General features: G+C 36.2%; 1 protein-coding gene across 5 annotated transcripts; it reads right to left on the minus strand.

The window, feature by feature from the left end:
• Positions 1-206: 206 nt before the first annotated feature.
• Positions 207-11,059, minus strand: LOC120114832. 5 transcript variants are annotated; one of them, XM_039135615.1, is made up of 16 exons: positions 10,939-11,059; positions 10,430-10,602; positions 9,326-9,863; positions 8,978-9,257; positions 8,105-8,403; positions 6,379-6,561; positions 5,471-6,217; positions 5,253-5,347; positions 5,071-5,130; positions 4,871-4,959; positions 3,594-4,117; positions 3,181-3,259; positions 2,703-2,773; positions 2,543-2,600; positions 1,372-1,645; positions 207-1,173 (listed from the first exon to the last, which is right to left on the minus strand). In XM_039135615.1, the coding sequence occupies exons 3-16, from the start codon at positions 9,739-9,741 to the stop codon at positions 563-565; spliced, it is 3,786 nt and encodes a 1,261-aa protein (XP_038991546.1). In that variant the 5' UTR covers positions 9,742-9,863; positions 10,430-10,602; positions 10,939-11,059; the 3' UTR covers positions 207-562. The 5 variants fall into 5 exon arrangements, with proteins under 5 accessions (XP_038991546.1, XP_038991544.1, XP_038991545.1 ...); XM_039135613.1 differs by having other exon boundaries at positions 3,181-3,255; positions 3,590-4,117; XM_039135614.1 differs by having other exon boundaries at positions 3,181-3,255; positions 3,590-4,117; positions 10,430-10,621.
• Between the last annotated feature and the right edge of the window lie 1,013 nt (positions 11,060-12,072).

The following is a 12,072-nucleotide window of genomic DNA, read 5'->3' on the forward strand; positions in this document are numbered from 1 at the left end:
CCAATTATTGTATCAACATCTTCATTGAACACTCTTACCTCTTAGACTTGGAAGAAACATCTTCATGAAAAAACCTGAGGGGAAATTACCATGTCTGTAATAACAAATTGCAACTGCAGCTGCTGCCGTAAGAGTGAAAATAAAGATACATGAACCAGGAAATCAGGAGACAACCCTATACAATTATTTTTACAAATATATATAAATACACCGAAAAAAACTAATTTTATTTAGAATATAAATGTATGTACATTGCTCTCAGATCTGTAAACGCTACAGCCAGGGTACAGTGTTTGCTAAGATAATTGCTACGAGATACAAGCTTGTAGGAACAAAAAGGATCTTTACAGCCAATGTCGCCAACTTGAGAGAAAAATTTCAAGACGTCCAAATGGTTCAACGCGAAAGTCAACTTGTGGATGAGTCTACAAAGAATCTATTGTAACCTAATTGTGGACGGGACAGCCAAACGATCATTCATGTAACGTCATTTCTTGATGACAGTGATTATACTTTTGGTTTTAAAACAGTATAATGAACAAGACTACACAAAGAAAACAACTCAAACCATCATATTCAAGTCGGAAAGATCATCCATGGGGATTTCAAGGCCCATGAAGTCATGATCTTGAAAACCATCATCATCAATGTTCAACCATGAACCCAAATCTTGTCCTGGTAGTTGTATGTCATCCAATACGTCCAGGCCGAACTCATCTTTATCTTTGGCATTATTATTGGCGGTTATCTCACTCGATTTCGATAGAGAAGTTGATGTTTTGGGTTGCTCTGACATCTTGCCAAGAAGGCCATTTACAGAAACAGAGAGCTGAGTTGTTTTCTGCTTAGGCTTTGTTTTCGATTTCCTTTCCCCCTTAACATTGGATACAGGTCGACCAATCTTATTAGTTCCATTTCTAGATAAAGCCTCTCTACCATGTCCGTTTCCTTCTCTGTCTCTCTCGCTCCTCTTTCCTTTTGTACTATTCAACAAAGAACTTCCAATGCCTGGCTGGGCATTAGAAGTACCACCAACCACATCCTCCAGCAATAATTCTTTCCTTTTCACCCTGTTAGACCACGAATCATCTTTAACAGTAGTTTGATCGGAAGACCGATTTGTGGGTGTATGCAGATCAGACGAATTAACAGCATAGCTATCCCCATTTTGACCTGCCAGAAGTGACAATCCACAGCTAAATTGCACCATAATATCCAAAAAAAGGTGGAAAGGGAGAAGACAATTCAACAGAATGCAAAAAAGTACCATCAAGAACGGTTTGCAGATGATTACATTACATGGGATCAAACACACATGTACGGACAAAACTAGCATGGGAATTTTAAAGTGTGTAGGCATCATAGGCATACCTGAGGTTCGAGCTTCCAGAGAGCGGGTGGAATTTCTGGCGCTTGGCTTTCCAGATTCACTATCTGTAGGCGTATCTATTGCCTGTTCACAATTTAGCCGGGAAGACCCAGAAAGAAACATGTCTCTAAGCATGGGCTCATCAAAGCAGCTTGTTCCTGTATCTTCAAATTTTTGATATCGAGCTAATGTCCGTTTAACAAATGCTAAGGCAGATTGCTTGATCATTTTGTTGCTGGAACTCTTTCCACCAGTTGCACTAGGGCCCCAACAACTCTATTAAAAGATTATTAATAGATCATCAAAATACAATTCCAGTATCATATCATAATATGTTCAACTTTTCGATGATTAAAAATTCTCAATGGTAAATGAAACGCCGTAACACACAGAGGGAACAAGCAGATTTATCCACCTTTAAGCAAAGTTCAGGAGAAAAACTAGGGAAGCAAACTCTAATTTATAGACAATATAACATTTGCAACAAAAAGAAAAGTACCCTGTTATATCCACCTTAAGTCATTTGTCATTAATGCAGCTAAATAGAGAGGAAAAAATGTAAAAAGAATGTAAGAGTTGTTAGATAAAAGGAGGCTTTAAAAAACTTTCCACTATCTAAAACCCAGAGACTCACAAGGTGACAAATAACTAATTCTTGCAAACATCAAAGAGAACACCTAAGCATATGTACCGGGAAGGGAAAGAACAAGGTCTCCTGAATCCAATCAGGCAACATATAACCACGTTCTGGTCATGGTTGAAACAGATTCCGGATATAAGATCAAGGAGAACGGAAGAAGCATTATTCACTTGGACCTTGGTGAGCAAGGAATATGAACTACCCAAAAGGAGATAGTTCTCTCCTACGACATTGAAGATTTTCACCAAGTTGGGCACTTTCTTTTATATTTGGACCAGTTAGTTAAGTTAAAATATTGCCACCCTGTCCATTTAAATCTGTGTATTTTTATTTTTATGCTACTTTTAGTCCACACAGTCAATTAATTCTTTGAAATCCTCTTGACTTCCCTCTAGACCATAGCTTAGTTTACACAGTAAGGGCTTTCCTAAATTATTTGTCAAAACAGACTAGGTTCTAAGCATCCAAGAATTTAACGGGTGTGTGCAAATGAAAACCAAAACAAAAAGGAGAATGAGCATTAAGAGAATTACCATGTACTTTTCATACGCCATTGTGACAAGTTTTTCAAGAGCACGTTGTTTGAATTCCCTATATAAAAAAATATGTTTACAAGTACACGAGGTACCAAAGACTTTTAAGTTAAACAGAAATGCATACAAAACTACACGAAGAGAAAGGGTAAAACAGTACTCCTCCTGAACTGTTCTTGTTTCTGAGGCAGCTTTCAATAGTTTATCAACCAAACCTTTCTTCTTTGAAGCCTATTGCATTCACAAGATAACAAATTTGTTACAGAATTATGGGATAAATATTAGGGTTGGTATATATTGTATTTAATGCATGATATTACATAGTTAATGTAGGATATCACATTACATTTTATAGGACCTTTATACTTGTATATATACACATAATGTTGATGAATAAAATATAAGAAACTATTCTCTTCCTAATATTCTACAAAATTGAACTTCACAGAACAAGCTTTGAACTTTAAGATGGAAACTCCAACAATAAGTAGATATCACGGGTAAGAAGAAAGATAGAAGTTATCAAATATCTAACGACAGTTATCATGAAACTTTGGGTGGAAACATTAATGTAAGGAGAAAAGAAAAAGAAATATAGATAATGTATCAGAGATTCAATAATTCCATCAAGAAAGTACCTGTTCCTTGTGCTCTTCCTCTAGCTTACTAATGTCCGCAAGGATCTCAACATCCCACGTCTGTGCTATGTCAGGCTGAAAAACAGTGGAAACATATAAAGTTAAACACATTAACAACCTTAATGTCAAGGCAAAAAAGAAGAAACTAGGCAGACACAAACTAAAACAAACCGCAGAAGTGTAAGAAAAGGAGAAAAAGAAAATTGCCCTACAAGATAATAAGAATGGACATCCATGAACCATTCAGATAACATACAAGCGCAAATAAGACTGGTAGATCACAATAATTATTGATTTTGAAACAACATAGAGAAAGGTAGAGAGCTGTCGACTGAATATTTCATAATATTTTGAGACAAGACAAACAATGCAGCATTTAATATAAATATTCATGTAGAAGTGCACCAACCGGTGGTTCTAAGAAAATTCCAATACTTTGCGCCTCTAAAATGAGTTTCTCATTTATCTTCATAATCCCATACTCAAATTCTGAAATTGAGTTATTAATTCCTGTGTTCCCCGGCATATCAATTTCAGGATCATAATGTTCTGGCTTTCCAGTTATCCTATAATCATCAAATGAAGCATGCCCACCAGTCAATTGGAAGTTAATAATATGACTCAAACCATTGGACCCCAATTCTCCATCCATCTCAAATCCAGTTCCATAAACATCAAATGGAGGGTCTTCATTTCCGCTATCAATAGCTTCTTCTGGGATTAGAGCTGCTAAAAATCTTTGACAAAGGGGAATCACATCATTGTCCCTTGTATCCGGGAGCAACTGTTGTGAATGAATTTCATCAATTGATGCTACAGCACCAATGCCGCCATCTCTTTCATGTTCAAGCAATCCACACCCATTGAATATGGTACGACAACCATCTGTAATAAAAGGAACTGGTGTTGATCCCAATTTGATGGATTCATAATTTCCCTGAAAGATATGGAAACAGATTAGAGGGGCTAATATACATTTGAAAAAGATGAGTTATTGAGTCTCAACCTTCAATCACACTGAAACCAAAAGCACATTATGAAATTCAATGGGAAACAGCATCGGAAGTACAAACGCACTAAGCTACTTTTACCTTTTTCAATGAAAGTAGTGCATCCAAAAGAGGTGTAGGCACTCTGTTTTATCTTTTTTGAATTTTTTACAAAGGTGTTGCAGTGTTACAAAGAAATGTGGGTGAAGACAACTCCTAACTTTTCATTGTTAAACATATAAATCTGACATGGTTCCATGGGATTACATACTACTCATTCCAAAATCAAATAAATTGAATTCCAGAAAACTAGTCACATGGTTTGACAACCATCACTACTATCAGCAAGTCTACAAGAATTTCTTCATTTATCTTGTGCCCTTTTCTTCTATATTTGATGAAAAGAACAACCCATGCTTGTTCAAGAGACAATGGAGAGTAAAAGTATAAGTTTAATTCTACTTTTTGCCCTACCTTGTTGAAAAAAAAATCAGCCCATACTGGCCAAAAAGGAACACATTGCAACCAATAATTCGTAATTAAAGCATATCAGTAAAAAAAATATTCAAATAATCTTTTTTCCCCTGAAAAGGGAATACACTACGGGGTTTTGAAGAGACAAATTTTAAATAAAAATATGCTTTCTAAGATCTTATAATAACAGTAACCATCAATCTTAATTGGTGGGACAAGAAGAATACCTGCTGCTTTAAATAGGCAATATTTACATTAGATATGAAACCCAGAAAAGGCTCCATCTGCCTCCAAAATGTGTTGGGGAAGGCATGAGCTGCAATGATAGTAAATCAACCAGTGCAAAAAAGTAAATGTTGAACCAAACAAAATAAAAAAATTTTGAACCCCCCAACAAAAAAGATAAAAACTAATCACGAGACACTACCAGAAGTAATAAGAGCGTTTACAGCAGCCACCAACTCTTCATGTCCATCCTCCGAAGCAACTAAATAAGTGAACAAAATGTATTAGAAGCCAATACCATGTAATCAAAGCTTTAGAAATTTTGTCAAGTATTGTTATTCAAAAGTCCAAGGAAATTTCTTCATTAGCTTGAAGTATAATTACCAAGAAGATCTGCAGCTGCATTGATTGCTGCATGCTTCTGGCGAGCATAAGCCTTGCGGTCAGTGAGCTTCCTTGTTGGGGGACGACCACCCTTGCTGAGCAAAATGTTAATCAAATTATGAGATTTCAATCAGAAAGAATGGTGGTTCAAGACCACAATAAAAGAACATTATTGGAGAAAAAGGTAACAGGTGGTCAGGTAGAAAGAAAAATTTAACCTCTCGGACTTATTCAAGGCAAGCCTGGCACTTCTGAGCTGTTTTGCTGTTCCAACATTGCCATACTTCTCAACTGTCACTGGCATAACGGATCTTCCAGAAGTAACAGCCCGCCCAGTCCTCCCTTGGCGTCGTACACCATCTCCAATGTCTTCTCCATTCATCAGCTTATTTTTTCTTGATGGCAGGATCAAAGTCGATGCTTTTTGAACATTCTGTCCAGCTTTCTCTTCTATTTCATCAGACTTAGTCACCCTACCTTTAGATTTAATTTCAGCAGTCCCAGACTTCTCACTTTCAGAAAGAGCAGCTGAAGATAAAGAATCACCTTTTAGTTTAACTTGTTGGGGAGAACCGCTTGACAAGCGTCTAGGAAATCCTGACCCAATTTCATTTCCAGCCATATCAGTATCCAGCAATGGAAGTTCATCATTATTTGAAAGAATAGGAACAAGATTTGTTCTTGCAGTTCGAGAGCTCTTTTGTGGTCTCTGACCGGCCCAATTGGCAACAGGTGGCGATGAAGACTGAGTTGACATCGTGCGTTTGTGATTATTCACTCCACCTGCAGTAGGTGGTTTATTTGTACAATGAGATATCTCCCAGTCATCTGATGTTGCTGTTCTATGAACAACTGGTGACAACTTTGGACCACCTCCAGAACCCGATCGTGGAGCACGGATAGAAGCATTCATTTTTGTGTTTGAAGTAGGACTTGCTGAATTAAACTCATCACGAGCACTCATCCTGCATATTGTAGAGAACAAAAGGCATGCAAATAAGTACACCTACTGCAGTAAAACCCTAAAAGGCAAAGCACAGAAGGAGACACCCCAAAGGACAGAAAACAAGGCTTTTAAAATAGGACTGGGTCAGTAAAATTTATACAAAAAAAAAACAATGCATACTTGTTAACAGCTCTTAGATTCACTCTCTCTTTATCGGAAGGAACAGGACGCTCTCTCCTATCATTACGAAGGGAACTGTTGTCCATATCAGTCCTAGGGACAGATGACCTAGGACCCAAGCCAGTCAGCAGCGATATACCTTCTGATTTTCCAACTCCAGCAGATCCATTAGCAATTCCTGACCTATAACAGGTTAATTGTTTATTAATAAAAAATCAAGAATAGGAAACATCAAAAGTTTAATGAATAAATATAAGGAAAGATTTGATTCACAGAGTGAATTCAAGTACAAGATATGAAGAAAAGGCACTCAAGAAGACCCTAACACAATTTCCCTACATCCACCATTTTGATCTTCTGTTATGGAAAGCACAACCCTCTAAAGTCTTAGGAGAAGGCTCCAATAAGATTTCCTTCTTAAAATGTCTGAAAATGATGTGCTTGGATCTTAACTGAAACTCATAATGTGAGATCAGATCATGACTAAATTACTAAAACAATTTTCCTATTCCCTACAGCCACCATTATAATCATCTATTAAGGAAAAAGTATCCATCTAAAGTGTGAGGCGAACGCAAGCAAGAGTTAATTCTACATTAGCACACACTTGTATCTTTAATCAATAGGTTAGGTCAGATCATGACTAAAGCACTCTGCCTCTCAAACAATACACGCAAGATGGATCAGATCCTAGTGTTGGTTTATTATATACTTAAAAAATATGAATCAGTAAAAATCAGTAAATGTACCATCATATACTTCTCCCACAAATAATATCAAATAAAAATGCACCTTTAGGGCACTTGTTAGATGTCCTATGCACCAAAGGCAAAAGCAATTTCCCTTAATCTAAAAGCTCCATATTATTCATTCAGGTGATTTTAGATCTCAAGCAGAATGGCATGCCCAAGGACAATACAGAAAAGGATTATAAAAGGCTAGTAAAGCAAAATTATGGAAGTGTAGAAAGGGTTAGTTTAACCATATGTTACCTCGACACTGTCATTAATATCATACTCGCCATGAAAAAAAAAACAGGAACTGGAATAGAAAATAACCTCAGAAGCATAAAATACAAGTTTGACATTGTAATTCATTATATCCTCCACAACAAAAGCAGTTAAAAACAAAGAGGAATAAATACTGCAGTATTATTGGGAAAAGCTGCTACCACATCATGATTACAATTGAAGCCCCTTAATCCCAAAATTCTCTTGGCAGTGGGTAGGCTGGAAATATAGATCATACCATTATCAATGTTCATAATCAGACCAGAGGATAAACAGGAGTGTTACTGGTGCAAGCCTTTCAATTTACTTCTCTAAAGCTATTGTTAGAAGCATGATTTTGACATTAAATAGAATCAAATATAATTTACTAAACCAGAACACATTCGACTCAATGGATTACCCATCAATGAAAAAGGTATGCGGTCAAGTGTTCAACTTTCACAACCCATAAAAAATCAATAATAAAATAAATATCTAAAGCCCTTTTGATACATAGTCACTCTGATTTAACTGACAAACCAGTCCAATCCAGTTCGGGTGTCACTGAATTACACTGAAGATTCTTATGGTGGAAGCTTCCAATGATAATAAAATTACTAATACTCAAGTGTGGTTCTCCTCCTAGAACCCATGTGCATGCCCTTTAACAGATGTAATTAAGCAACCATTCAAACAATCACAGTTATGCACAATAGTAGCACTTTCAGCAGGCTTACCTGAACTCATGGGAGTCATTATTTACCCTTGATCGAGTATCAGAGACAGCCCTTTGCTGTATGCCTTGTTTAGACTCCCGGTAACCTTCTATCGGTTTAGTTGATACCGTACTTGGAGACACATCAGGTTTTATCCCAGACCGCTTTTTCTTCATCTTTGCCTTTTCCCACCCATCGACACCGCCATACAAAGTTCGATCTTCACCTTGAACTCCAGCACTATTTGAAACCCTGAGCATTTCCCTATCCCTATCTGCATTACCAGGCTGCCTGACTAGAGCATTATTCTGCACATCCATCTAGATTCATTAGAACATGTGTTAAATCTTCTCTACAAGAGATAGTGAAGCAAAAGTGGCACACGCATCCCAATTAGGCATCAGCCAACCAAAATGAGACTAACAATATAAAGACTATGCATAAGAGTAAGCAAATGAAATATAAAACAAAATTCAAATCAGAGCGCATGTAAAACAGAATATCATGTAGGTTCATGTAAAAGGAAATGAATTCCAATCACTCACATAAGTACTAATTCACAGTGAAGTACATAATTAAATATGTTCAAAAGGAAGAGTAAAGGGAACAAACTACGAATGAGACCATCTAGTTGGATCAAAAGCAGTAAGGTTTCATTCATTGACAAATGGAAAAGAAGAAATGAAGATAAAGCTAGAGAGAATAAATAAATAAGAGACATCAACAACAATAATTACATTGGGACATGAACTCTTTGATTCCAGTCGTACTTGAATATTGCACATAAAACAGCCATTGCAAAAGCTTACTAAACAAGTTGTATCAGGCACCATAGAAGATATAATATCATAATGCAGAAAATGCATAGAGATGGAAGATATAAAAGATACAAACCCTAACATCCAGCAGAGAAGTTCGAGTACGTTTATTAGGAAAAGAACTTTTAGGCCTTTCTTCTGACTTCTGGCGTTCAAAATCAAAACCTCCAGCAATGGAATGATTATGAATTCCCATCTTACCAATGCTTGGCCCCAGGACTGACCGATCACTAGATAACAAGGCATTGGAGCGGTCACTAGTAAAGATTTCTGATCGAGATCTTTTCTTAGATGGTATGTTAGGGAAAAACTTGTAGAAAACTGATAAGGCTTCGTTGAAAGTTTTCATGCGCTCCCTGTTAACCAATTACATTAATTACTAATGACAACTTCAACTCGAAAAACAAAGTTTACAAAGAACTACCTTGCTTTGACAGTGCAATCACGTAGACCAGCCTTAACTCGTTTAATTTCCTCCGGTATGGGAGAAGGCAACAGCTTGCCTTTTGACAACGGAGTTGGAGAATCATCAGGAGAAATGCCAAGAGCAATTTTGATGTGCCGCTTAAAGTTTCCTTGGCGACTAGGCTTATGTTCAGCAGCAACCACCTTGGGATCAAAACACAAGCACTGGAAGAAGTTGGATACGTCTCCTTGGGCTACTAAGGAAGTGCTCCTTGACATTCTTGACAGAGAAGATTGGATTTGATTCTCCATAGTCTCACGAAAGCTGCCTGATCTGTCTAATTGAGCAGCTAAGTGGGCTCCACGCTGCCCACTAGTGTACAGTGGCCTATCTGGGCTACCAGAAGACATATCAAACTTGCTAGATGTTGCCATTGCATCAGGTTTTGGTAATCCACAATCTTACAAGGCCAATAAATAAAGTGGTGCATGACAAAAATGTTGTGCAACGGTACATGAAGGCTGAATTAAACTCTTAATGACAAAGAACAACCTATCTGCAAAGGAGGAAAAAAAAAACTAAGGATGAGCATATGAATGTTAGATTCCAAATCCACATAATACTACCTCAAAATTCATGCTGTTGCAAGCATAATGAACATGTAAAAAACAATTAGAGAAAACGGATTCAAATTAAATCATGAAGTAATCCCTAGTGGTTGTAGAGAAATATCAACATTCATGGAACTAAAATGGCATTCGTTACCTTCAACAGCCTGTGTGCTAAATCTTTTATGGGGAGTATGTAACCACATCATTATCAGAATCATGAATCATACATATACGCACACAGAGACAGAGAGAAGAATCTGAGTAGATCTTGAGAAAATTTTATAACCTTACTGTTGACAAATTAGAACTACTGAAGTAAATAAGGAATAAAAAATAAATGAATGTAGAACTTAGTCCGCACATTAATTACACTCGAGCCAATGCACACTGCCACTATTTAACTAACAGATCCGGCTGACAAGATTCTATATATTATATCAATAATTTAAATACCTATTTCTCCCAATTAAGACATAAGTGGAAAAAAACTTATTTAAATAATGGAACTTACTTTGATTTCAGCTGGCATGGACATCTTGTAAATAGCAGTCAGTAAGAACAGCATTCCCATTTTTATTATTTCCAAATCAACATTGCTTTTATGTTTCTCCCTTTCTTCGCTATGAAAGGGATAAATATACCAACGTTCAGCTTCACTTTCCTTGCTTCAGTGTTAAATCCAATCTAAAATTAAATCAAAAGGCTACAGCAAAAAAAGAAAAAGGAAGTAAGTATTGTCGCTTCATTATTCGACTAATCAACAAAACCTAGCTTCATTCTCTATTTTACAAAGTAGAAATCCAATCTAAGCTAAAATAAAAATAAAATTCAATCAACTACTCGATTTGACATCTGAATCATACTTCATTCGTCGAACCTCCACAACTGACGGGAAAACGCTGATAACTTAACCAAAGATTAACATTATAAAAATAAAGTGAAATTCAAATTTTCAATAAAAAAATTTCAAAAACAAAACCCTAGAACTTGCGACCATAGAATGTGATTAAGAAAATATACCTTCAAATGAATCACCGAATATTCGATGGCTCAGCAAATAATTTAGAGACTCTTTAAAATTACGAAGATGCGAAACCTTGGCTTACGTAAACTTTGATCAGAGAAGCTCGAAATCGAAAGCGGAGAGTTCGTACATGGCCATAGAGGTTCGTAAAAGAGCCCACCTGTGTTCTTTGATCGGCAATTGAAATTTTGGGGTAACTCAACTGACTATTATGCCCCTAATCCGTTGTGCTTGGATGGGGAGACGTCACTTTGACTAAACAGGGACTTTTGGTAATAGCAGGCATTTAAGCCGGCTCCCAAGAGACGGCTTGCGGTTGATGTTAATTTGTTCCTCTTGAGTGGAAACATATTTAACCATAAAAATGTTTAGGTAAAAAACATAATAGCTCCTTGTACTTTTAAAAATATTTAATATGACTGTCATATTTTTTTCTCTTAAAGTGGCCCTTCAACTCAAAAACAAATCCAATATGATCTTTTGACTAACGTTTTTCATCGTTGACTGTTACAGTACTACGTGCCAATTCACAATGTTGACTTGGCGGTTCATCTGTCATGTTTGAGTTATCAATTTAGCCAGTCTACCATGGTATTCACCACGTTAATCTATCACCTTAGACTATCATATCAGCATCGTTGACTACCATGACAATACCATGAATTGCCACATCAGCACAGTAATGGTCGACGATGAAAAAAATATTGGTCAAAGGGCCACATCGGGTTTATTTTCTGAGTTCAATGACCACATTGAGGAAAAAAATATCAAGACAACATTAGTTTTTTTTCAAAAGTACAATGATCTCTAATGCTTTTTTGCCAAATGTTTAATTTCATATATTCAGTTAAAGGAAATAGCTGGACTTGTCGATTAGGAAATTTATAAATTCCTTAATTTTAGATAAAAAAAAATGAAGTAATAATCTATTTAAAAATTAGTAAAAATACATCCATCATGTCTTCGTTTATTTTATTGTATGAGAGTAATTTTATTAGGACCAAAACGATATTTAGGTAAAGTTGATTCTAAAATCAAACTTGATTCAAGTGTTTGAATAACGGGGAAGTTCATTTTCACTTTTTCCAAAATCCAAAAATTATATAATTTAATATAAAATTTAGATATCT

This window comes from Hibiscus syriacus, unplaced genomic scaffold, assembly GCF_006381635.1.
Source record: "Hibiscus syriacus cultivar Baekdansim isolate YM2019G1 unplaced genomic scaffold, ASM638163v2 tig00110247_pilon, whole genome shotgun sequence".
Taxonomy (NCBI): Eukaryota; Viridiplantae; Streptophyta; class Magnoliopsida; order Malvales; family Malvaceae; genus Hibiscus; species Hibiscus syriacus.